At 36.3% G+C, this 25,859-nt stretch overlaps 1 protein-coding gene across 10 annotated transcripts in view; it reads right to left on the reverse strand.

Annotated features, from left to right (window-relative positions):
* MYPN (myopalladin) overlaps window positions 1-25,859 on the reverse strand; it is a 114,747-nt gene that overhangs the window by 79,600 nt on the left and 9,288 nt on the right. The window contains exons 1-3 of one of the 10 annotated variants that reach the window (XM_086382713.1): window positions 18,302-18,366; window positions 15,040-15,330; window positions 5,494-6,396 (exon numbers count right to left, since the gene is read on the reverse strand). The exons of 1 other annotated variant lie outside the window; for it this stretch is intronic. In XM_086382713.1, the coding sequence (XP_086238839.1) occupies window positions 5,494-6,395 (902 nt within the window). In that variant the 5' untranslated portion in view covers window position 6,396; window positions 15,040-15,330; window positions 18,302-18,366. Of the gene's footprint in view, window positions 1-5,493; window positions 6,397-15,039; window positions 15,382-17,706; window positions 17,747-18,276; window positions 18,367-25,859 lie in introns of those variants that run through there. 8 more of the 10 variants (XM_086382711.1, XM_086382715.1, XM_086382718.1 and 5 more) reach the window with 8 other exon arrangements.

Genomic DNA, 25,859 nt, shown 5'->3' on the forward strand with positions numbered 1-25,859 from the left:
CTTACCCCAAACCATTTCCTCCTTACTCTTCATATTCTGGTGGCATTAGTTCCTTCAGTTCCGTAAAGTCAATCATTGTCTCACTGCCTCATGTACGTTATTTCTTCACCCAGCAACAGTTTTCTGTAAACCCCGCTTTGCTAGGCTAACCTCTCATCATCTTTCCTGTCTCAGCTTTAATACTTTTAGGGAAACCTTCCCTAGTCCATTCACAAGGTTTAGTCCCTTTGCTATATGCGCCCTCCTTTATAATATTTACCACAATTATGATAATGTAATACTGTGGGGTTTTTGCCTGTGATCTTTACTAGACCCTAAGATACAGGACTCCCCTGGTGGCTCAGACGGTAAAGCATCTGTCTATAATGAGGGAGACCTGGGTTCAATCCCTGGGTTGGGAAGATCCCCTGGAGAAGGAAATGGCAATCCACTCCAGTACTATTGCCTGGAAAATCCCAAGGACAGAGGAGCCTGGTAGGCTGCAGTCCATGGGGTCGCAAAGAGTTGGACACAATTGAGCGACTTCACTTTTCTTTCAAGATACATGAAGGCAGGGGATTTTCCTTGTTCACTGCTATAATCTTATTGGCTCTAGGAGTACATGGCACATAACAGACACTTCACATTTGTTGTGTGAATGAGTAAATGAAGGTATCTAGATTGTCCCAAAAGGTAGAAGAAAAAGCCCCTAAATAATGTAGCATTTAAAAATACTTATATAATATTTTACATTACATATCATATATAATTATTTATACTATTTTATATAATTTAAAATATCCTTTGTTTTTATAACTAATTTATTTCCTTTTTATTCCTCAGCATGGCACTCATAGGCAAATGTCCAGAAGTAGCAATAGCAAAACTTAACAGCCAAATCAGACATCAGCATCTATAAAAGGTAAGTTTTTACTGCTTCAGAGGGCTATGTACAAGCAAACATACTTAGTGTGACCCAGCTGTACATTCCTGGGAAAAGAATTTCGAGTCAGGATACAAAAAGGGATCATGGCCATTTGCTGTGAATTCCTGCAGACTCTTTCATCTGTGGGTAACGCATGAGTGTATTTCAGCTCCTCCAATGAAGCTATGTCCAAAATTAACAAGCTATCAAAAACAGCTAGCTTTAATGATACAGGATCCTACCCTTACAAAACAATTTCTTCCCAGTCAACTTGGAAATCAACAAATATAGGCCAAAAGCGTTTTTCAGTTTGCTAAACTAGAATTATAGAAACATGGGTAAAATATGGAGAACACACCGAGGCACATACATACAAGGTTAGACCTCAGTGGCCAGGTATATGCGTTATATTTTCTTGCAAAAATAGAAAAAAGGATACTTTTCTTTTGGGCTGTACTGTTTTCCTTTATGGCAAACCAAAGCACCTCATTCTTGTAATGCATTTTTAAAGGCATTCTTTCAATCAAAATCTGTGCTCTTGGGTTCTATGGAGATGCTTTAGGAGTTTCAGCGGTGAGCAAGCAGGCAGGACTGCATGCTTCCTCCACCCCAATCCTCTTCAATCCCAGAAACACTAATCTCATCTTTAAGAAATCTGTGTGTGCGTGTGTGTGTGTGTGTGTATGTGTGTGTAAAGTATGTACTGGGGTAACGTAACATATTCATTGTGAGGAGAAAAGTGGGAGGAGGAATTACTGCCAAAAGAAGGTTGGAAAAAACCGTGCCCCAGCCTAGCATAACTGGATGTGAGTTCCAATGTTACCTGTATTTATAGTTCCTTTGTAACGCCAGAGATACTGCATCCAAATCTCCCAGTGTCCAGGGCATTCCTTGGAATGTCTCCAGTTCCACTACCCCCTCGTTTGCCCTTCAGTCCTACGTTTCTGGCTATCTATTGGATAGGGTCCCTCCATCTCCTCAGACTCAAATCATCCACCTCCTCCAGTTTCTCAGACCTTGACAGTGACCCCAGGGTTCTCTGAGGTGCCCAGCTTCAAATTTGTGGAATCAGTCTTTTACTCATGTCCTTCCTATCTAGTCAGTCACCAAGTTCAGCTTGGTTTCATTTCTTCTAAATATTGCTCCCTCACAGCTTTTCTGTGCTTTCCCACAGCCCCTACCCCAGTCTGATATCAGAGTGTCTGATGCCTGGAATACCTTTCACAGCCTCCAAAGTGCCCTTGGGGCTCTATTTGTTTGGGGTCTAACTCATTCATCCAGACCTATTCTACTTAAATTCTCCCTTTTATCTTAGTATGTCCTTATACACAACCTTAAATGCTTTCCACTTGATTTTGAAACCAAGTCGGAACTATTCTACTTTGCTTTCAAGGCTTTTCGAAATCATCTGGCTCCACTCTTGTCCAGTTAGGTCAGTCTCTTCACTGTCATCTAAAAATATTACTCCGCCAGCATCTGTACTTTTATATAAACATATTGAGTTGACCTGGCCTAAAAGGACCCGTCCCTCTGCCTACTTCTTCTGTCTTTTCTCTTATCTTTCCTCACCTGTTATCCCATGTTCCTCACATAGCCAAGTATCTGCAGTTCCCTGAAAACATTTGTCTCTGGGCCTTTCCACCTGCTTTCCTCTTCCACCTTAAGTTTTCTCAACTGAAGTGGCACCTCCAGCATTAACACTTCCTTCATCCTGCCCTTCAGGCCAAATATCAATCTTCCTTTGAGCTGCCATTGCATTCCATGCATACTTCTGTTACAGCCCTTATTACACAGTATTGCAATGTTTTGATCATATGTCTGTCTGACTGCTCTATTAGACTGTGAGCTACCCTCTTAGAATAGTTTTACCCTTGGTTTCAAAACAAGGTCCCTGACCTCCAGTAGCTCCCAATTGTTTTGTACTCTCAATGAGTCACTTTAGTAACTCAGTAGGTATTTGTTGAATGAATAAATGATTTACATTTCTACTTAAATTTCTTCTTTCTTCAAGGTTCAGCTAAAATTCCCTTATGTCTCTGAAGTCTTCTTTGACCTATCTAGTCCTCCAGCCCTTCATTGTCCTATAAAAATTAGGGTGAATTCTTTATTATCATTTTTATTGTAATATAGTATATTTACATGTAATGTTAGTTTTAGGTGTACAGCAAAGTGAATCAGTTTATCTATATCTATATCTATATATATCTCCACTCTTTTTTTTAGATTCTCTTTCCATATAAGCCGTTACAGAGTATTCAGTAGAGTTAGGATGATTTCTTTAATTTAGGTTGCAAGTTCCTTGAGAGCAGGGACACATGTTTATATTGCCTCTGTCATTGTATTGGTCACAGTGCTGAGTTTAGAGTAAAAGCTAGGTACGTATACTTGGTTTCTGATTAGAGTTATATACATTTATATGTAGGAAAATAATTTTCATTGAATATTCAAAGTAATATTCCTTGAATATTCATTGGAAGGACTGATGCTGAAGCTCCAATACTTTGGCCACCTGATGCAAAGAGCTGACTCATTGGAAAAGACCTTCATGCTGAGAAAAATTGAAGTCAAAATGAGGAGGGGATGGCAGAGGATGAGATGGATAGATAGCATCACTGACTCAATGGACATGAGTTTGAACAGTGAAGGACAGGGAAGCCTGGCATGCTGCAGTCCATGGGGTTGCAAAGAGTTGGACACAACTTAGCGACTGAACAACAACATCAAAAACAATCTATTTAGACAATCCTAAGTTTTTTCTTAATATTAATATGATTACTGTGATGAATTCAGAAAATACTTAGTGAATACATATTAATTTCCTGCCGTCAAACCAGTGGCTGGGATATAGGCATGAATGCTATCACTAAAGAAATTCTTTCCAGGTAAAAATGAGTATTGCTGCATGGTAGTTGTGTATATTTCTTTCACTCTTAAATTTGTAAATATTTAATTGGTTGACTAAGTTGTTTCTGAGTAACCACCATATTACTTTGTTTTTGGGGGGAATGAGTATTTTGTAATTCTCCTGAGTGATTTTTCTCACAAGAGCCCCAAGTCTTTTTTGTGTTTGAGATTGTCATGATTAAGAATGGGGAGGATGAGTCTTGAGTGACCTGGTCTAATTTTTTTGAAAGGGTCCAATCTATGTCCAGAAACTAGTGGAATGGATAGAACTAGTCTAAGTAAGCCGTATCTGTGCCATAACTTGAGTGCTCACCAGCTTACTTAGACTGACCAGATGCCACTGAGTAGTATCCATCATGGTGCTATGATGACATCTTGCCAGCATCACTGACCAGAGTCCCAGGGAGTGTCATCAGGTATGCGTAGAGAAGGGTAGACACTTCCCTTTGTTATGCTGTTCCAACCCTTTGCCACGTCTTAGGCCAATTGTCTCACTCCTGATTGAAATCTAAGTCGAGTTTCTTGTTTTCCTGTTTCTTTATCCATTAGTATACTCATAATCTAGCGACTAATGTATTATGCATGACTACTATAGGCTAGGAGCTATGCCTGGTGCTCGAGACACTCCTTTCCTCAAGGAGCTCAGTTGTTTAACTAGATAGTAACATGTATATGCCATTGTAGAAATAGTATTGAGTATTGCCTTATGTTGACTCTGAAAAGCAGAATTCAATATATAAATTTGCTTTTAGACTAGAATTCCTTTAATCAATAAGCGTACATAATTTAAAATATTATTATTAATACAAGTGCTATTACTGCCCTATAATATTATTTTGCAAAAAAGATGACGCCCTGCTTACATACCTAGAATAAATCAAAAAGTATATAATAAATACTTGTAAAATAAACTTTAAATTGATCTTTACCAATTTTATTGTATCTTTATCCTATCACACTTTTTCTATTATTCGGCTTTTTTTTAAATTAAAAACTACCATAGGTATTTGTTGAGTATAGATCATAAAGACTTTTTTTTAAGCTATAGGCTGTAGGCCTGTGCTAATACCATGGTCATTAGCCACATGTGGACACTTGGAATGTGGCCAGTGCAACTGAGGAACTGAATTCTTAATTTTATTTAACCTTAATTAATTTAAATGTAAAAGCTGATACTCAATTCAGTTCTGATAGACCTTTCAAATATGTTTGGAACAATTTGGATCTTACAGTGTAGTTTTTCAACTGTATATTTTATGAACTCTAAATGCACATTAAGTATTTCCTAGAAAAATTTAGCATCCATACTGAGATGTGCTGTCAGTGCAAAATTCACATTAGATTTTGAAGCCCTAGTGTGACAAAAGGAATATAAAATGTCTTATTAATAATTTTCATATTGATTACATGTTGAAATGGTAGTTTTTTTAATATATTGGTTGAATAATATAGTTTTAAAAATCAATTTCACCCCAAGTTATTTTATTTTTTAAAAATGTGACTATTAGAAAATTTTACATTGCACATGTGTCTAATATTATACTTCCGTTGGACAGTTTGCTTTAAACTCTGTTTTTCTCAAAGGGAGCATATAATCTTTGAAACCACATACTTGAAAGATAAAATTAGAAGGATCACAATAGATGGAAAGTAATTACCAAGCATTACTAATGGGACATTTTTACCTTACTTGAGGTGGTGGAATTCCTACCACTATGCAATCCAACTGTACTCTGGTTCCTTCTGGAACTTCTCTGCTCCGTAACTTTTGTGTGAACCGGGGAGGTTGCCCCAGAGGTTCTTCATAGTACAAAGAAGAAGGAGAGGACCCTGGGGTGGTGTCTCCACTGGCCGCCTCACCAGCAGCCTGCTCAGCTTCACGCCTCTTAGCTTCCTGCTGTTCCAGCGCATGGTTCACTTCATTATCCCTGGTATCTGCAGGGATAGGTATGGGAACTGAAGATCTTTCTCTTCTTTCTGATAAATCAGGGAAACTGGAGCTGTTTTCCTGCATAACTTGGTTTTGCGATTCCAGTTTACTCTTGTGGTTTTTGCAGGCACGAGGTCTAATCCTTTTGGAGCTATGGGCTTTGAAAAGGGATGAGAGCTCTTCGATGAAATCGGCAGCCTTATTTAAGAATACTTTTTTGGACTGGGCTTCAGAACTGTACTGTGGCCTTTTTGTCTCCTGGAGGCTCTCTTTAGAGTTGGTAGGGCTTTGAGAGTTATCCTGGCAGAAGTTAGAGTCAAAACTTGATATAGATGAGTGTTTCGTCTGATCAGAAGAAAAACGTTTTCTAGCTTGAGCTTCATCTGCTTTCTCCAGAGGGTCATAATTGATTGCCAATCTTGCCAGATTGACACTTTCATCTAATTCTTCTTGGCTCAGAAAGGCTGAAAGATCTGGAAGGTCATCTTGGCCTCCTCCACCTTCAGCAGCTCCAGAAGAACCCCCAAAATGGAAAGGGTTGGAGGAAGGCTCTGCTCGACTCCTCTCATTATTTCCCCGATGCCTAGTTTCAGCCAAATAGCTTTCTCTCAGAAGCTGAGATATGGAAGTAGAAGCTTCTAGGCTGTCGTCTTGCATGCTGTCACAAAATAGCAATAATGACAAAATGTTTAGATTATTTCTACAGAATAATAGGTCTGTGTTGATTATAGCATGATAGATACTTAAGAACTTAAACCTTAAAATTAAAATTACCTAATTTTGATAACTTTCACAAAGTTTAAAGACTTCTCAAATTGTAAAATGGAGAGGAACTGAATGAGGTTTCCCCGAAACTGGAAATAAAAGCATGGGTGATTATCACTTTATTAAATTAATCTTTAAATATGAGTTCAATGTTGAAAGCTATGCTATAACTATGGAGACATTAAATATAGTTTCTAAGCACAATTTTGATAATATCTATAAAGGGCTTTTAGTTTTAGAGGAGTTTCTCATATACAGAGATTTTCTCTCCATTCTTTCCCCTTCCCCCTGAATGTAATAAAATAACAGAAATTAAGAGATTTTGATAAAATAATCTTGTTACTGAAAAATAAAAACTTGATCTAGCTCATGAAAATAAATAATGCTTTTATGACTAGAAACTAATTGTTTAAATTCAATATTGTTTGTAGGCTCAATCTGCTCTTGAAAACTGTAGTGATTTAGCTTTTTCAAATCAGGTATAATTAATTAATTTCTATAAAAGTGTGAGTACACCTAGGTTTAAAAAAAAAATCTCTTAAATTAACATTGGTGAAGAGGAGATATGGAAGACAGGGAAGTGGGGTTCAATACAGGACACTTTTTACTGTATACCATTTTCTCACTTTTAAATCATAATTATATGAATATCTTATAATCAATTATATAGTCGCATAAGTTATATGAATATATTTATTCAAAAAATAAATAATTTGTAAAGTCTTATAAAAATAGTATGGTAACTTTCATTCAGTATAGTAACTTTAGCTCAGTCCCCTGGACTAGAAGTTTGGGTGATGCAAACCACTGTCGTATTATTGTCACATCCATTTTATTCACTCAGACATTTACTAGAGGGCTAGCAAGCTTGTGACCCTTAGGCTGTTACTCCTCTCTTTCCCCCTTTAGAGATGTAGCCAACTAATTACAGTATTCTTCCCACTGACCTTCACTTTTTTAAGTCTCCATTCCCTCAGCCACCACCAGCCAATCAGAGCTGGTAATGGAGATGAAGGCTGTTTGCCATTCTTGGCTACTGTGTGCCTTGTGCTGGAAAGGTGGAGAGGAAAGTAATATCCTGAATATTTTCGGGCTTTAACATTCTATGACAAATTTTATTTCAGTTAATTTCTCTTCCTTCTTTTGTATGACAGCCTCACTTATAAGTAAAAATATTTGTAATACCACAATGTATCACAAGTAGGGCTTCCTAGGGACTGCCCTACTTCTCATACTTTTAGAATGCTACTTAAAACTAACTTCTAAATTGACAAGGTAGGCAATCACCTTGAGAGGACAATTAGAGATGGCTGAAAGGATGACCTACAGCAAAATATTTTTCCGTCTGCTAACCACAGGCTGAGATTGACACCACTGGAGCCACTTGTTTGGGTAAAGTTTATTGTGCCTCAAAAAAAGATTGATTGAGGGACTTCCCTGGTGGTCCAGCAGCTAAGATTCCATGCTCCCAATGCAGGGGACCCGGGTTTGATCCCTGGTCAAGGAACTAGATCCCACATGCTGCAGCCAAGAGCCGGCACAGTCAAATAAATGAATATGTACTTTAAAAAAGATTAACTGAAAATGCAGAGGGGTTGGATGGGTGTGAAGATTTATCTACAAAGATATTCATCATAGTATGGATGATAATATTAAAAGAGTGGAACCATGTCCAATAAAAATTAGTTAAATTATGATATACTCATTAAATAGAACTATATGACTGTATTAAATTTTGAAGAACCCTGAAGGATATACAAAATAGTACATAATAATGTAATTGAGAGCCCAGCAGAAAATTTGTCACTTTGTACATTTACTTTGTAGAGGAACAGTTAAAGATATTAAAATAAGGTGCAAAATGCTATTTGAAAAATATGATTAATATACTGATTGAAAATCCTTTCCATTTGTAAATCAACTGTCCCATTAACCTAGTTTGAGTTTATGTATATATTTAAATGTGAGAAGAAAAATTAAGTGATTTATAAATCAGGATGTCCCCTCTATTAGTTGGACATTACTGTATATTGTGTTTTATTTATTTATTATTTTTTTTGTGTAATAAAGTTTTATTAAAGTATAAAGGAGATAGAAAAAGCTTCTGACATAGGCATCAGAAGGGGGCAGAAAGAGTACCTTGTATATTGTGTTTTAATGTGACTTTGTCTTTAATTGTTTAGTTTAAGATGGCTTTTATCTTGGGGCAACATGGAGTGAGCATTGGGTTTGGAATCAGATAAATCTGTTTTCATATTCTGGCTTCATCTCTTAGGAGTTGTGTGACTTTGAGAAAATTACCTAACTTCTCATCTGTGAAACATGGATAATATCTATTTCCCAGGGGAGTGAGGATTAATAACATTATGAATGCAAATCTCTTAACAGGGCCAACCACTATAGTGAGAGCTCAACTGATGTTAGTAAAAAGATAATATTTAGGTAAAAGGTGATGTTAGTGTTGAAGAACTTCCAGAAAGTTTATATTTATGGTGCAAATACAGAATAAAATACTCATATAAGTAATTACTGCTCTCTACAAATATTTTTTTTCTTTTTTTAAAGAAAAGGAGCCAATTGAGGTATAAATGTGTACCTGTTCTGATGCTTAGTCATGAGAAATTATTTTAACAAAAATTCCAGGTGTTCAAAATTAAGGATTTCTTTAATGTTTGAATGTAGCATTTGTTAACACTTTGGTTCAAAGCCTAATCCTGACAGTTCCTAGCTGTATAAACTTAAGAAAATTACTTAACCTCTATAAGCCTCAGTTTGCTTGTTTGTAAACAGGGATAATAATGTAGCCATCTCATAGGCTGAAGGGTTATTAAATGTGCTTGGCATTTAGTAAACAGTCAATATAGGGTAGATACTATTATTTATTATTATTTAACAACTGTGGCCACATACCATGATAAGAAATGGAAGTAGAACTAGTGACATGACTTGATGCAAGGACACATTTTGAAGAGAAATCGAACTCTAATTTTAGCATATCTATACTCCATTGAAATAGTCTTATGAACAAACTATGCTCCCTGCAGATCTTTGTACATATCTTTGCTCAGGCTGCTCCCTCTCTTCATGTATTTTTGCTATCTTATTGGCCCAAGTCCTGTACAGTCTTTAGCTCTTACCTGACACTTGGCCCTGGAATTTCTTCTTTTTCCTGAATTGGGTCCCTGTCCAATATGCTCCCCAAATTCACTGTCTTAACCCTCAAACGCAGCCCTTATTTCAGTATATATTTGCCTATTTACTATTACCTCACTTTGTTTTGTATACCATCATCTCTGTGCACGCACAGCATATAGAAGGTAATCAAAAAGTATCTGTTGAATTATTTTGTTCATTAGAACTTCCTACTAAATCTATTGTTTTTAAGTTGCAGGCTAAAGTAAGACAGATACATAGAAATATTTACAGAGGAAATTTATAGACACAAAGAAAAAATATAAACTGGTAAAAGTAGTAGGAAATTCAAAGTAACTTTCAAATAAAAATGTATTTATGGTGGATAAAATAACTAGAATTATGCGTTTTTTTCATACCAGAAGTATCAAAGAACACCTGATTGTAATTAAAAAAACTGGGTTTGAATCTCAAGTCCAACACTAAATAATTTTGCTTCTTGAGCAAGTCATTTAATGCATCTGAATCTCAATTATCCTCATCTATCAAATGGGGTAATAACAATTTCATCTCAGTTAGTTCTTAGGTGGAAATGCATATATAAATTGCTAAACTGATAGATACTACCTAAAATAGGAAATATGAACATATATTACTTTCTGTTTCAAGCATTAATTTAAAAACTATCTGTATAAAATTTATACTTTTAAAAAACTAAGAGCTATTATGGATAACCCCGCTTGCATTTATTCATCCAATAAATATTAATTGAGCATTTACTATGTGCCAGGCACTGTTCTAGGCCCCGAGGATTCATCAGTGAACAAAAGACAAAGTCCTTGCCCTCATGGAGCTGACATTCTAGTGGAGAATATATAAATGTTAAGAAGAAAAATAAAGTAGGGCAAGGGAATAGAGAATGATGGGGTAGAGAAGAAGACGTGCTATTTAGGCTAGGGATATCAGGCAAAGCTTCTCATGCAGTGGAGACGTTAGCCATGTGACCATCTGGGAGGAAGAATATTCCTGACTGAGGAAGCAGTAAGTGTCAAGGCCAGGGAAGGTGAATGTTTGGTGTGTTTGAGTCAAGCCCGGTGTTCCAGGAGGTGAGTGAAAAAGAAGAGTAGAGGGCTAGGGCATGTGAAGGCTTTCAGACCGTAGGAAAGACTTTGAGTTTTATTAAACATGTGAATGGGAAACCATCTAAAGTTTTTTGAAGCAGACAACATGGTTTTGAAAAAGTTCAACTGTGGCTGCTATGCAAAGAATGCAAGAAATGATGCTAGTTGGGATCAATGAGTGGTATCAGTGGGAGGTAGCGAGAAATGGCCAGATTTGAGGTATCTTTTGAAAATAGAGCTAGTATGATCTGCTGATGGATTGAAAGTGGAATACAAGAGAAAGAGCAGAGTCAAGAGTGATTCTAGTATTTGTAACCTAAACAACTAGGTGAATGGTGGCATTATTTACTGGGATGAGGCAGAAGCAGGTTTTAAGAAGTGTTCTCTTAGACATTTCATTTGACAGATGTCAAAGTTCTCTTAGACATTTCAAGTGGTGTGTTCACAGTGCTAAACATTGGACATTGCTTCCTTCTTTCTGCTGCTTATAAAATTGAAACAGATATTCTGCCATTTTCAAAATAAGAATCAGTAAATATCCTTGGAAACAGATTATGGTTTTGATGAAATGGTCTTAGGTTTGAAATGAGGCAATTAATGTGGCATCAAGACCAACTTCAGTAAATCATGTAAATTAATTTAGCCACATAGAATGCTTACTGAATGTTCTTCACTTTATTTTGCTAAATATCTCTATTTTTTTTCCCCTATGAATTTTCCTGAAAAAGAGCTCTCACCTCAGGACTTGCTTAAAATTTAAGAGTCTGGTTTATAAAAACAAAACTTAATGCTGATACCTTTGGACATATTTCTCAAGTCTTATTAACACAACAATATTCTTCTGTAGGTTCTAAGACTACCTTATCATTAGAAATATCATGAGTTATTAACTCATCTTTTGGTTGTAATATGGATGTTTTGCAAAATGTTATATGAAGTAATTTAAATTCAAACATGATTACTGAAGTTTTCTGGCTATGAAGTATGAAGTATTCTTAGGTATTAAGTGAAAAAGCAAATCTGGTGCTAAAAGAAAGAAAGAAAGTGAAGTCGCTCAGTCGTGTCCGACTCTTTGCGACCCCGTGGACTGTAGCCTACCAGGCTCCTCCGTCCATGGGATTCTCCAGGCAAGAGTACTGGAGTGGGTTGCCATTTCCTTCTCCAGGGGATCTTCCCAACCCAGAGATCGAACCCAGGTCTCCCACATTGCAGGCACACGCTTTACCCTCTAGATCAACACAAAGACAACCTAATATGTAATAGTTAACTTTGCCTAGAACAGGAAAAGATAGATGTCTTTAAGTAACTCATAACTCACCTCTAAATGGAGGATGAACAGAATTACCCTGCTTACTTCATAGGGTTTGTGAAAGAACTTTATTTTTTTTTAAAGTTATTTTTTAATTTTTGTTTTAAAAGTCTGTATTGACTTTGTTACAATATTGCTTCTGTTTTATGTTTTGTGTTTTTTTGGCCACAAGGCATGTGGGATCTGAGCTCCCTGACCAGGAACTGAACCCACACTCACTGTGTTGGAAGGCGAAATCTTAACCACTGGACTACCAGGGAATTCTCTGTGAAAGAACTTTAGACATGTAGAACACTATACAAAATTAAGGTAATCCTTTGCACTAGTATAAAGGATGCTGGAACCAGAGCCCAAAGTTAGTATTTAATCTGAAATATTGAAAAAAAGTAGTGTAGAAGTAAAGTCTATGACCCATGAAAAGGTTAATGGAAGCCAAGTAAGAAGCCTTCAGGATTCTAGGGTGACTACCAAACCCTTCACAAAAATGAAGTTTTATTTCACTCTCAATTCACCATTCATGATGAACTTAGTTCTTATACAGGAAGTCCCAAATAAGAAAACTTTGTCAATTCTCATTAACTCAAAGATTCATTTTAAGTAAGAAAAATAAGAAAAAAATTTAAACATTTTCAACTTTCTTCATTCTCCTAATACTCGTGTCAATTTCCCTTAGGTGGTTAAGGATTTGAAAAGTGATAACTTCCTTAACTGACATATTCGCTAGATTGGGAAAGGAACAAGTACCCCAAATAGGTTTGTGATCTCAAGATCTAGTTGGAATTCAAGCCCTTGGTGGGAAGGCTCTGCTGGGCCCATCCCAGACTGTGGGGTGCACTGTGACTCTAAGTAGAGGTCTATGTAACACATAGTCTGTACAGAGCTTGTCAAGGTGACTCTAATTATACATGAGCTCTAAGAGCTCTTCAGTAATTGCAGGTAAACAGTCACACCAACTTTTGTGCCCACCAAAAATGTAGCTGCTAAACACATGTTCCTAAATTACTCAACAGACCATTTTGTCGGTGCCTGGGTTGCTCCCTTTAAGCAAAAGCACAGTGCCATAGCAGTTCTAAAGCTCTCTGTTAGCTGTAAAGCACCATAGAAATTTAAGAAAATATCTCTGTGGTGTTTGATCCTTCTGTATCTCTTAAGAGAGGGAAAAAGTTAAAAAAAATCTTTTCATTTTTTGTCTTGTTATAGGCAATAACACCATCCAATAAGCAATGCCTTTGTCAAATCTCAATGTCAGTGAAGGAAACTAATTATTCTGGGGTTGGCAGTCTCATTCATTTTATATTTTCAGGTTAATGAGCTGAGTTCATTACTCCTATTGCGTATATGAGTTAACTGTTAAAAAAATCTAGCTGTCACCTTTTCATATATTAACTTTAGTCCATTAAAGATCTTTCACAGTGAAACCCAATTTACCTGCAGTCTCATTTCTTCAAAAGTAAATTTGAAAATTCAGCTCTATAAATTCCCAAATCTAGTCAGGGTACAAACTCATTCAATTTCTTGTGTCTGTGAATTGTGGTTCTGAGTCTGTTCTGCTGAATATGTGCCTTTGTAAGCACCTTGAGCTGGAAAGTGTATTCTGTTATACAATAGATGTATTAGAGTCTGGAATAGAGTCTTATTCAAAATTATAGACATATAGAACACTAGGGGTTTGATACATTGTCTCAAGTTCCAATAGCATTAGCCATATTCTATAAGTGGGAATAGAGACAAACCTCCAGAATTTGGATAATGTCCAACTGTTTGTTTCATAGTCCATTATTATAAGATTCTGTAATGTTTATAATTTTGTCTCCTGACAAAGTTAGTGTGCATATATTTCAGATTTCATGAGATGGTCTTGATTTGAAATAGTTTACATATTGTCAAATTGTGTATCAGATAGCTTATATTAATTTTTGTTTAAAAATATGTTTATTATAGCTTTAAGTCTGGATATTCTAGTTTTGTAGAAAAGGATTATATGTATTTTATGTGAAGTTAAGAGTTATTATTAAGGAGAGGCTGAAAAGTTATAACAAATTTTTAATTTAGACCTTGTAGAATTCATTTTATCATTACCAGTATGAAAGTAGTTGAATCATAATTTTTTGAGAAAGGAAACTGGTTATCTGTTTTATTTCTATCAAATAGATTGATGCTAGTATCTTTAACAAGTATGAGTAAAAAGAAAAAATCTGTTGATAAGATAGTAAAATTTCTTAGCACTCTTACTGTAATGTTCACTTTTGGGAAATGGAAATACAGATTTACTCATGTTCTCTTTTTCTTTGCTTATATGATCATTAAAAAAATAATTCAAGTTGTGCATCTAATTACTGCTAATAGTGCAATGTACCAGGCCAAACACTTGCCACTGACTGTCAAGCGTCTTTCTGCTGCAGCTGAAAAGGGAGGGAGGGAGGGAGAGAGAGAGAGAGAGAAAGGAGAGAAAGAAAGAGCAATGTCCTTTGAGCAAGACTTTCTGCAGCTGTTGTGTACATTAATCCAGGGAGCAGATCTCCCAGCACTAAATATAGCAAGCATATCCTTTTACATGATAAAAAAATGTTAAATGAAAGTCTTTAACTATGGAGTCATATTATTTTAGGTTTGATTTCCATTAAAAAGGAAATAGGCATTGCACACATATTCTCCATATAAACACCATTATTTTAATAAAAGAATGTATGGAAAATGCCAATGATACACACATGTCATGACTTCCTCTGTTGAGATATTTTCCCTTAGGACCTGAGTAGGCTGTGATCTCTGAGGGTCTCATCAACCCCCCTGTAAAATCTGACCATGTAGAAAACTTTATTTTTCATGTAATTTTGTGTCCCATCATACATAATTAGGAAGTTAACCTCGGTTTCATTCCACACAACAGAAATTAGGTCTCCGAAATCCCCCCTTTCCCATTGTCAGTTTCTTGTTATCAAAACACACTCGAGAACTTAAATCTGGATATTACCTTTCTTTTTTCAGTTGACCCAGATGAGGATGTCCAACCCAGGCACTCCACTGTGATGATAATTATCCAAGGAGAATGCTTAGATGAAAGCCCAGGAGAAAAAGAAAATTCTTCACGCCCTTGGAAATAGAGAGTAGCCGTCCATAGAGAGTGAGGAGTTAACCTTAGTTTCAGTGAAGATGGCTGTTAGAAGCTGGACAACCTGTCACCACCGGAGCCAGAGCATTTGTCAGCTCACAGGTCCCAAGTTATTTTGAGCTGTATAAACCATGTGCCTGTGAAACATTCCACCTGATTGGATAGGAGAACACTGAGCAAAGGGATTCCACGGCAGGACAGCACCTATGGGCGGTGGGGGTCAGTCAGTTTTCCCACCTATAGAATTTCACTTACAGCTTAGAGGCCCAAGTTGTTTATTGATTTATGTTTAGAATTAATACTGGATTCATGATAGCACATTCAAAGAAAACGGCATTATTTTTGAAATATTTCAAAATTCTTAATTTTTATGAGAATTAATCTTAATTCATGGGAAATTTACTCTCATTTAATCACTGATCCATTTTAGGAAATTTGGCTGTGAAAAGCCAGCATGAAGGTGAGCTCTAACATCTTAAAGCTGAGAGATCTTTTTTTGTTGTTTGTCCAAAAGCTTAGCAAAAGCAGACGATAACTAACATTAAAAGTTGGTAGCTAGAGATCACAGAAAAAATGGAGAGGAAAAAGCCATCAGTCTGAGAATAAACCTGGTAACAAATTAGTTTGAACAAACTTTTTCAGAAAAAAAAGATAATCAGGTACTGTTTAAAAGTCTAAATTACTGTATAATGTAATATATTACAACTTCTGTTCATTTGTTACTATCCTGGAATCATTTTTTTTGTATATTATTTTGAAAAGGTCTATGCCCGATTTCTTCTTTCACAAGTATTACTGAACGAGAAAAAGAATCCTTAACCAAACCAACATCTGCTGAAAAACCCACTTTGTCAAGGATAGGCTCTTTGATAGGATTTCGTACTTGTTCAGAATATGAATTTGGAAAAAAAATTTAGCCCCATTATTTCAATCTCTGTGGAAGCCTGGGTCTTGAAAATTCAGATAAATGCAATTAACTGTTTCTTAAAAAGGTCATTCTTAGATTTGGGTAGCATAAAATACATTGGTTTAAACCTACTTTTCTTAAATCACCAACTACTTGCAGAATTTCTTCCTGTTCATTCATTCAGCAAATATTTATCTAATTAATGATATACCTAGTACCTGGTACCTACTACCTACTACCTACTAGGTACCAGGTACTGGGTATAAAGCAGTGCTCAGTTGTGTCCGACTCTTTGCGACCCCATGGACTGTAGCCTCCCAGGCTCCTCTGTCCATGGAAAATATACCGATTCTTGACCTCATGGTATTTACTAAGAGATTTTGGTTTTTCTTTTTTTACCTTTTTCAGTCACCTTGAGACTCTATAATATATTGAATAGACTTAAAATTTGTTTACTATGATCAAATCAGAAGCTTCACTACACCTTTTGTTAAAGAACCTTGAAATTACATGGACAGAATAAAAAAGAGTATTGAGAAAAACTTTAAAATAATCCAGGTCAAAAGAACAGTTACTGAGGAGGGAAGAAGGCACAAGAAGAACTGAGTTATGTGGATAGATTATTTTCATTACTGCATTAATCTAAATCGTCAATATACAGGGTTGTTTGCTCTCTTACCTAGTCCTGTTCTGAAATTAACCTACTTAATTGTATTTCTGCATTTTCTATTTATGTAGATGCCCCAAATATTTCTTTTTATTTAAAGAGGATTTTCTCCCCATTTATCCCATTCAGATCTTGAGGCATAATCAGTATAAGGACTACTAAGTCTTGAGTAGGGACAGGGAAAAATAGAACCTCTGTTTCATTTAGCACATAGATGTGCTACAGTTTGATCTTCCAAAGGGAAATGTTCACACACACTGCAAGTGAATACATTTCGACTTCCTTGCAAACTGTTCCATTATAAGCCTGATATCCTACCTTTTACCCAGGTATATGGAACACTGAGGTGGGAGGAGACCCATACTGAAAGATAAAATAGAGTTGGTTGGGCAGTGAAATTAGGAATTAATAGGAAGAAGTAAAATCCATTTTTAAAAAAAGTTACAAAAAAAAGAGACAAAGAATTTCTGAATAACACTAATATTTCTCCTCTCATTTTTACTGTAACATTTCGAATACAGATACTGTAAAAATTTTTTGAGCTCTTTGGGGGAAAAAGATGCATATAAATACTTTATATTATACCTTGCATACAATCCATGAACCTTGTATTCTAGATTCTAGTTTTTAAAAATTGGTTTCTGCTCGCAAGTAATATAATATAACTTGCATATCATCTTATATTACACCACAAACCTACTAGTTGAGATTTTAACAGAGTTTACTGGGACAAAGAATAATTCTTAAAGCTTAAAAAAATATATCTAAATCCAATACAGTTAAAAACAAAATTCATAAGTGTCAGGTAAATACAAGGTTACATGTCTTAAGCCTTACCCACAAAGTTGAGTGGCCCATCTAACACATGTGTTTATTGTGGTTTGAACATGATCCTGTGCTTGCCTTCAGCTGTTTTCTGAATTCAGTCACTCAGTTATAGAAACAATTTACTCACATTGGGGTGATCCACAGGAATGTCCAAGAATCTGGAAGATCTATGATAGAGGAAGTCTTCACTTGGAGAATAAGTGTGTAAGAATCTGTGCTAGCAGATTCATATAAAATTTTTGTGTTTGCTATTTTTCCAAATTGCTATAGATTTTTATCCTTTAAAAGAAATTTCTCACATATTCCAAACTTTCAATGAGTTTTGCTTAAAGTTCATAGACTTATATTGAGGTGTGTATCAGATGAAATGACAACAACCGTCTATATCTTATTTTTAAAGAACAGAGACATACATTACTTTCTAATCTTTGCTAATGAGAAAAACACAATAGAGATAAGTTCTTGACCATCCAAAACAATGTATGTATGGTAGATTATAGAGGGTCTTATACAAACATGATACAATGTAATTGAGAGCTACAGTTAAATCCTAAGAAATGTCTTTTTCGTCTCAATAGTACTGAAAACATTTGCTTAAAACTAAAACTAAAAAAAGAATTTAAAAAGCTGTAAGTTCAAAACCTTTCTAGTTTTACAAACTAAAAGCATTTAAAAAAACTATAAACAGAATACTTACTATCCTGAAAAGTAAATTTGATTACCTGTCCCAGGAGAAGGACCATTCCTATATCAATCAACCAGGATCATCCAAAGCCCAAATCTCACTGCCTAACTTGAGTCAGCCACAAAAGTAGCATGAAGGAAATGTGATACTGCCCTGCCAGAGTAATGAAGAGTATTTACAGGGTTCCGTGGCAGATCTTGGGACAGTCATTTAGAACAGATTGCTCTTTCGGATCGACTTTAATAACTCAGTCTGCACGGTGTTCTTAGCCTGGATTGAGGGTGGGGGTGGATAATGACTAAGATGACTAAGGAAATACACTTTCTTGATTTCTTCTTAGATGAATAGGATAATAATGATAACATTTAAAAGAACAGAATGTAAGGAATGCACAAAATATCCATGAGCAGGATGCATGTGACATGTGTAAACATCTTTACTTGATTCAAAACTGAAAGTATGGTTGACAGTTTAATTAAAGTAAATATGGGGAAATAATCAATTATTGTAATACTTAAATGTGTGCCCAATGTGGGGGTAGTTTAAAGCCTTACTATATGGTTTCCATGAAAGCACAGTAAGTCTTCCTTTACTCATGCTTTTGATATGGAGAACTTATCAACATTTATACTTTTAAGGAAGTATTATTTCCATGAAGAAAATCTGTTCCTAGGGTTTTTTTTATTTTAAAAAGAGGATCTATGACTAACATTAAGTTATTTAAGAAATCCAAGACAATTAGTATCAGGCATGTAATCCTGAGGTCTACAATTGATTCCTACTGGTCCCTACATTGATGTAATGCTTATATCAATGCACATAGAAGCTTATCATTTCAGTAGAATTAAGTTAACATTCCTTAACTGTTTGCTAGGCACTATGCTAGGCACTATGCTCTTTATGGACATTGTGCTTTTTAAAAATTAATTTTTATTAAAGTATAGTTGCTTTTGGATATTGCGCTTTATTTTACATATTCCTTCAACAATCTCTGAAGTAGGTACTATTAGAATTCTCATTTTATGTTTAAGAACCTGGGGCTTAGAAAGAAGTTAAAAACTTGCTTAGGGTCACACAAGGGGTGAGTGACTGAGCCAGGATTCAACCTAAGACTAACTGTGCTCTTAACTACTGCACATATTTAAAAGTTCACATTTCTGTGGTACTTGCAAACATTTTTTTAAAGGGTAAAAGTGAGCATAAGACCTACTCTTCCTTAAGGAAACACATAGAGTTTTGTTTATAATTTTTCTAACAGAAACCAATGCTAAATTCTTTTGTATGACTAAACAAACAAGCAAAAAGAGAAAAAAACAGAAAGAAAAAAGAGCAAATGCTTTCAGAAACATTCTGTCTGCAATATTTTAGCTGAGAACATGAATTGATACATAGACCAAAACATGAGGCATTAATGCTGAAAGATAGGACATTGGAAGTCAGTCTGAATGCTTTGACAGACCTAATTTTTTTCTATTTACGATAATCATTTTGCTCAGACAATTTAAAAGCTTTGTTCTTTTGAAGGTAAGTTTAAATGCTTTGTGTTGTTTCTCAGCACATCAACATGGGTCGGTAATTTTTTTTTTACAAATTAAGGGTAGAAAAATAACAGTTGAAATATTTTCTCTTTGTAACAGTATCATAGAATATCTTAAATGCCAGTGTGCTAGGCTCTGGGGGATTCCACTCAAGATTCTATTTTTGGGCAGTTTGGACATCTCAGAAAGCTGAAACCAGAGTTCACTGTTCTTATGCATGACCTGAATAATTGCACTAACACTAGTTACCTGAAGGAAAGGAAATGGGAATGAACTTTTCATCCTAGTGTACTCTGACAGGAGCAGCCTTTATCTCTTAATTCAACATTCACAACAACCCTGAAAAGGTATTGTTATTTGCATGTTATAAGAAGGAAGTGTGTCGTTAGTCGAGCTCAGTCGTGTCTGACTCTTTGTGACCCCATGGACTATAGTCCGCCGGGCTCCTCTGTCCATGGAATTCTCCAGGCAGGAGTACTGGAGTGTGTAGCTATTCCCTTCTCCAGGGGATCTTCCTGACCCAGGGATCTAATCCTCCCACATTGCAGGCAGATTCTTTACTGTCTGAGCCACCAGGGACACCCATGAGGAAACTAATACTTAAAGGAGTTTAGCTTTACCAAAGTTACCCAACCGGTGAGCTACGCAGCTGGTTGAACTCAAACCTAGGCCTCTTAGTTTTAAATGTATTCTTTTTTCATTGGCCTCCATTGCCTTCTAATGAAGAGTAATTATACAGGCTAGTTAAAAAATCAGAAATCACCCAAAGAAGGAAACTTGCTATTGTTTTCATATGTATCGATGGAAAAGGATTATTAAAGTTATCACTTTGATTTTAGGGACTTGGTGTTTATTTAACAGAATCTAGAAGAGAACAGAAAAATAGCATATGACTAAGACTTGGACTGTTCACAAAGACGACTCAATAAAATTGGTTGACTAAAATAGCAAGGACTAATACACATTTCTGAGAAGTTATCTGATTACATGAAGTCTATCAAAATGAATTTGTATTTTATATCCCTATTCAAGTTCACGTTTTTATTTGCATAAATGGACTTACTCATTTGGTGTGTCTTGTGTTAACAAACTTCCTATCAAATAAAGGCAGTGTACTTTAATAGAGGAAGACCTGGAAAACCTTTTTTATTTTGCCTCTTCACCTAATTGTTTTTCATTCCAAGCTGAGAATGGATTAGTTAAAACCTAGTCTAATCAAGAGGTCTCCCATTAATATCCTTGAAATCCTCTTCTTTCATCTTCTAACCCAGACAATAAACTTTAATTAAAAATATGGGTGAGGGAAGTCCCTGGTGATCTAGTGGTTAGGACTTGGCACTTTCATAGCCATGGGCCTGGATTTGATCCCTGGTCAAGTAACTAAGATCCTGTAAGCCACATGGTACAGTAAAAAAAAAAAAAAAATGTGGGTGATAATGTCAATAAAAGGAATAAACAAATATATAATGTCAAAGGGGAATTAAACACAAAAATTTACCCCAGAGTAAACTGAGCTGGGAGTAAATCTTTTTGTAGTCAGCCCACTGGCCAGACAGTATTCTGTAAATTTCAACTTGGAATAAGAAATATCTTAGTATAATCAGAAATGTGATCATCTTGATCCTGTAAAATATTAATAGTCTTTCTGGTCTGATCTGCCACTCTTCTACACAAATCCTTGTCTCCAAAAATTTCAGGAATATTTCCTTGGTTTATCTTTCCTTCTTGCCTTTATCTTTTCTTCTTTCCTTCTTTCTTATCTTTCCTTCCAAATATTATGTAATTAAACAACTAGTGATTATAACATTTCTTATATTGCTGAATTATACTGAGTTTTCATTTATGCATTTATGCTTTATTTATTTAACTAGACCAGCCCTTGAGAATTGAAGCCATAAAAAATTTTTATGTAGGCCACACAATTTCAATCTCAAGGCATGGCACAAAATAGTCACTTAAAAAATATTTGTCTATAGCATGCTATAAAAATAATGTATTAATTGTTGAGTTGTCCTTAATTATTTACACAATTCAATAAATATTTAATGAATGTTTATTGTATGCCAGAAAAGATTGAATGACCAAACTCTCAGCAACATTAACTGATTTGGTTGTCAAAAACAATTACATTAGTTTAACACAGAAATATTATTAAGCATCAATTCAAATGAGAAAAGGAGCTAAAAATATTTGGATGCTCTTTGTGTACCAGTCATTGAGTAAGGAACTATATGTGATTTGGCTTAGTGGATGCTCACATTCCTGAGCTAATTGATATGGGCGACTTTTGCTTTTGGAAAAGGATTGGGGCTGTTGACAACTCCCACCTTGCCCTAGAGTTCTTCTATAGGTGCGCCATAAGAGGCACTGTCATACTTTTGCATCCTCCTGAACTGGCTTACCACTATTTTTCCTGCCCACCTTGGAACAACCTTTGTTTTACATCAGGTCTTTACTTTCTGTCCAGTCCTTTAGAATCAAACTCTTTTCTGCTTCTGTAGACTTCTCCTTTCTGTTTTGAACTTTAAAACCCTACTACTCATAGATAAGAGGCAATTTTGTCCATTCTTATGCCCTGTTTTTTGAGATTCCAGCTCAAGTCACAGACTGAGTTGCCTGTGATATAGAGTACAACACATTTAAAACACACATTTATTCTCTAACATAGATCAAGATTTCAACTATTTGTGACTGACTGCAAATTAGACTTATTAAAATGCAGATAAACCAGAATGGATTACTCAGCTTTCTGAGTGATTCTAGCTGACCCAGCCCAGTGACCACACAAAAGCTTAATCATTCATATTTAATACATAATTTAATGCAACAACCTATTCTAAAGGAGATCAGCCCTGGGATTTCTTTGGAAGGAATGATGCTAAAGCTGAAACTCCAGTCCTTTGGCCACCTCATGCGAGAGTTGACTCATTGGAAAAGACTCTGATGCTGGGAGGGATTGGGGGCAGGAGGAGAAGGGGATGACAGAGGATGAGATGGCTGGATGGCATCACCAACTCGATGGACGTGAGTTTGAATGAACTTCGGGAGATGGTGATGGACAGGGAGGCCTGGCGTGCTGCAATTTATGGGGTCGCAAAGAGTTGGACGCGACTGAGTGACTGAACTGAATGCAACAACCCAGGAAGTATGAATCATTATCTCCATTTTATGGAGAATGAAACTGAAAAAATTGTACACTACTGTGGGTTTTGCAAATTCAAGGATCTGAAAAAGTCTCAAGAGGTATACTTTGAGATTGTCCAAGGTGTTCTATATCATCATCCTCTTTTTATAGAGGAGGAAAACGAAGATCTGGAGAAGGCAATGGCACCCCACTCCAGTACTCTTGCCTGGAAAATCCCATGGGCAGAGGAACCTGGTAGGCTGAAGTCCATGGGGTCGCTGAGTCAGACACGACTGAGCGACTTCACTTTCCCTTTTCAGTTTCATGCATTGGAGAAGGCAATGACAACCCACTCCAGTGTTCTTGCCTGGAGAATCCCAGGGACGGGGGAGCCTGGTGGGCTGCCGTCTATGGGGTCACACAGAGTTGGACACGACTGAAGCGACTTAGCAGCAGCAGCAAGCCGAAGATTGGAGTAAAAATTTGCTCAAGGCCCCTCAGAGCTGTGATTCACACCTAAGTCTCTGTGTGCTAAGTCCTTCAGTCATGTCCAGCTCTTTGTGACCCTATGGACTGTAGCCTGCCAGGCTCTTCTGTCCATGGGATTCTCCAGGCAAGGATACTGGAGTGGGTTGCCATTTCCTTCTCCAGGGGATCTTCCCCAACTAGGGATCGAACTAGTGTCTCTTAAGTCTCCTGCATTGGCAGGCGGGTTCTTTACCACTAGTGCCACCCTGGTCAGAGAAATACATTGAGCACTTCCTTGATGGTACAGTGGATAAGAATCCACCTGCCAACGCAGATGACTTGGTTTTGATTCCTGGTCTAGGAAGATCCCACGTGCCTGTGAGCCACAACTACTGAGCCTGAGTGCCTAGAGCCTGTGCTCTGCAACAAGAGAAGCCGCCACAATGAGAAACCCCTACTCTCTGCAACTAGAGAAAGCTTGCACATAGCAATGAAGACCCAGTGCAACCAAAAATTTTACAAAAAGAAAAGAAATCGAAGTAACCATAAATAAACAATTCTCTTGGTACATCTCTATCTGCAAATTACTAGACATAGTGAAATTAGGCACAAGAGACTGTATCTTAAGGAGATGTTTAGCTACCATTTTATCTTTTTGAAGTTATTTACAATCATGCTTTGGTTATTATGTTCTAATAACTACATAAAACAACACCACTTTTTGTGAAGTTCGTCTTTATTATGATTATTTTGTATATTGGAAAATGAAACACTAGAATTGGAAAATGAAACACTAGAATGGGCTGCTGCTGCTGCTGCTGCTGCTAAGTTGCTTCAGTCGTGTCGGACTCTGTGCGACCCCATAGACAGCAGCCCACCAGGCTCCCCCGTCCCTGGGATTCTCCAGGCAAGAACACTGGAGTGGGTTGCCATTTCCTTCTCCAACGCATGAAAGTGAAAAGTGAAAGTGAAGTTGCTCAGTCGTGTCCGACTCTTCGAGACCCCATGGACTGAAGCCCACCAGTCTCCTCCATCCATGGGATTTTCCAGGCAAGAGTACTGGAGTGTGGTGCCATTGCCTTCTCCGATTAGAATGGGCATGTAGATGTAAATCTGCAGTAAAACCCAGATCGCTAAGTTTACATTATTAATTTAGTTTAACAAGAGCTTTTGGGGGGGAAATACCCCAAAGTTTATCTTTTAGCAAAACTGAGAGCAATAAATATGTGTTAAATGAGTCTTCGAACATGCTTGTAATAACTGAGTATGGATGGTGACTGAAAGAAGCATAAAAAGTGATTCTTTTCTATTTTTAGCTGGTGATTATGGCAAACAATATTTTACTGTCTTAAAACTTTCTGTGAGAACCAGATTAATTTCTTTTATTCATTAAAATAATCAAATTGCTCATGAACTTTATTTTTAAGTTCATTTATCTCAGTATACTTAAATGTTCCTTCCTAGCTACTATGCGAAGTCTCATGAAATGGAGCCTCAGATTAAAAAAAAAAATTCTTATCTGCTTTTTAATTTTGCATGAAGAGTAGGTGGAAGAACTCAATTACTATGTTAACAAAAAGAGGCAGCTGGATTGCCTATTTGGTGATCATTCACTATGTTTATATTGGGATGGAGTAGTAGATAGGCTTTTATTTGACTTAATTCTCTCTATTAATTTAGAAACATTAAGGTCAGAGGATGCTTCCAAGTTCAGGTAATGTTTCGCTCAAACAATAACAACAAAAAATAGGTGAACATTAAAACATTGTAAAATCCAGGTCCTTTTTATTTTTTTCTTGGTTGCATCTCACAACATGTGGGATATATTAATTCCCCAACCAGGGATCCAATCCGTGCCCCCTGCCTTGGAAGTGAGGAATCTTAACTACTGGACTGCCAGGAAAGTCCAAATCAAGGTCTTCAAGTATCTTAAAATCAGAATAAGGAATGCATGTGAATCAAATTTAAGAGCGATCCATTGCCTCTTTTCAGAAACAAAGAATAAAAATAACTAGCACAGAAAAGTGAGCAGTTTTTAAACTGAGACATTGATATGTGCCCTGTTTGATTTGAACATAGAATGTTTAAACTTTGATCAGTGGTATGGTAAGATGTTAAAAGAAGTCAAATAAATGCTATAATTAGGCAGAGAGATTGTATTTAGAGCTAGATTCTACCTCCACTTATTATCTGAGAAGCCGTAGGCAAGTTATTTAAGTTCTTTGTGCCTCAGTTTCCTTATCTCTAAAAATGAGGGATATAATAGTACTAATCTCATGGGATTGCTGTGAGAGTTAGGTAAAGACTCTTAGAAGAATACCTGGCTTCTAGCAAGTGGCCAGTAAATGTCAGCTATCATTATTACCATTCTTATCATAAAAAGATGTATTTTAAGTAAACATCTTTTAATCTGGCTTGTGAAGTCACAGGGAGTGAAGTGTACACAATTGGGCTGAGCTGTAAAC

This window comes from Bos grunniens, chromosome 28, assembly GCF_055505025.1.
Source record: "Bos grunniens cultivar Pamir isolate PY7600 chromosome 28, Bosgru_T2T1.0, whole genome shotgun sequence".
NCBI lineage: Eukaryota > Metazoa > Chordata > Mammalia > Artiodactyla > Bovidae > Bos > Bos grunniens.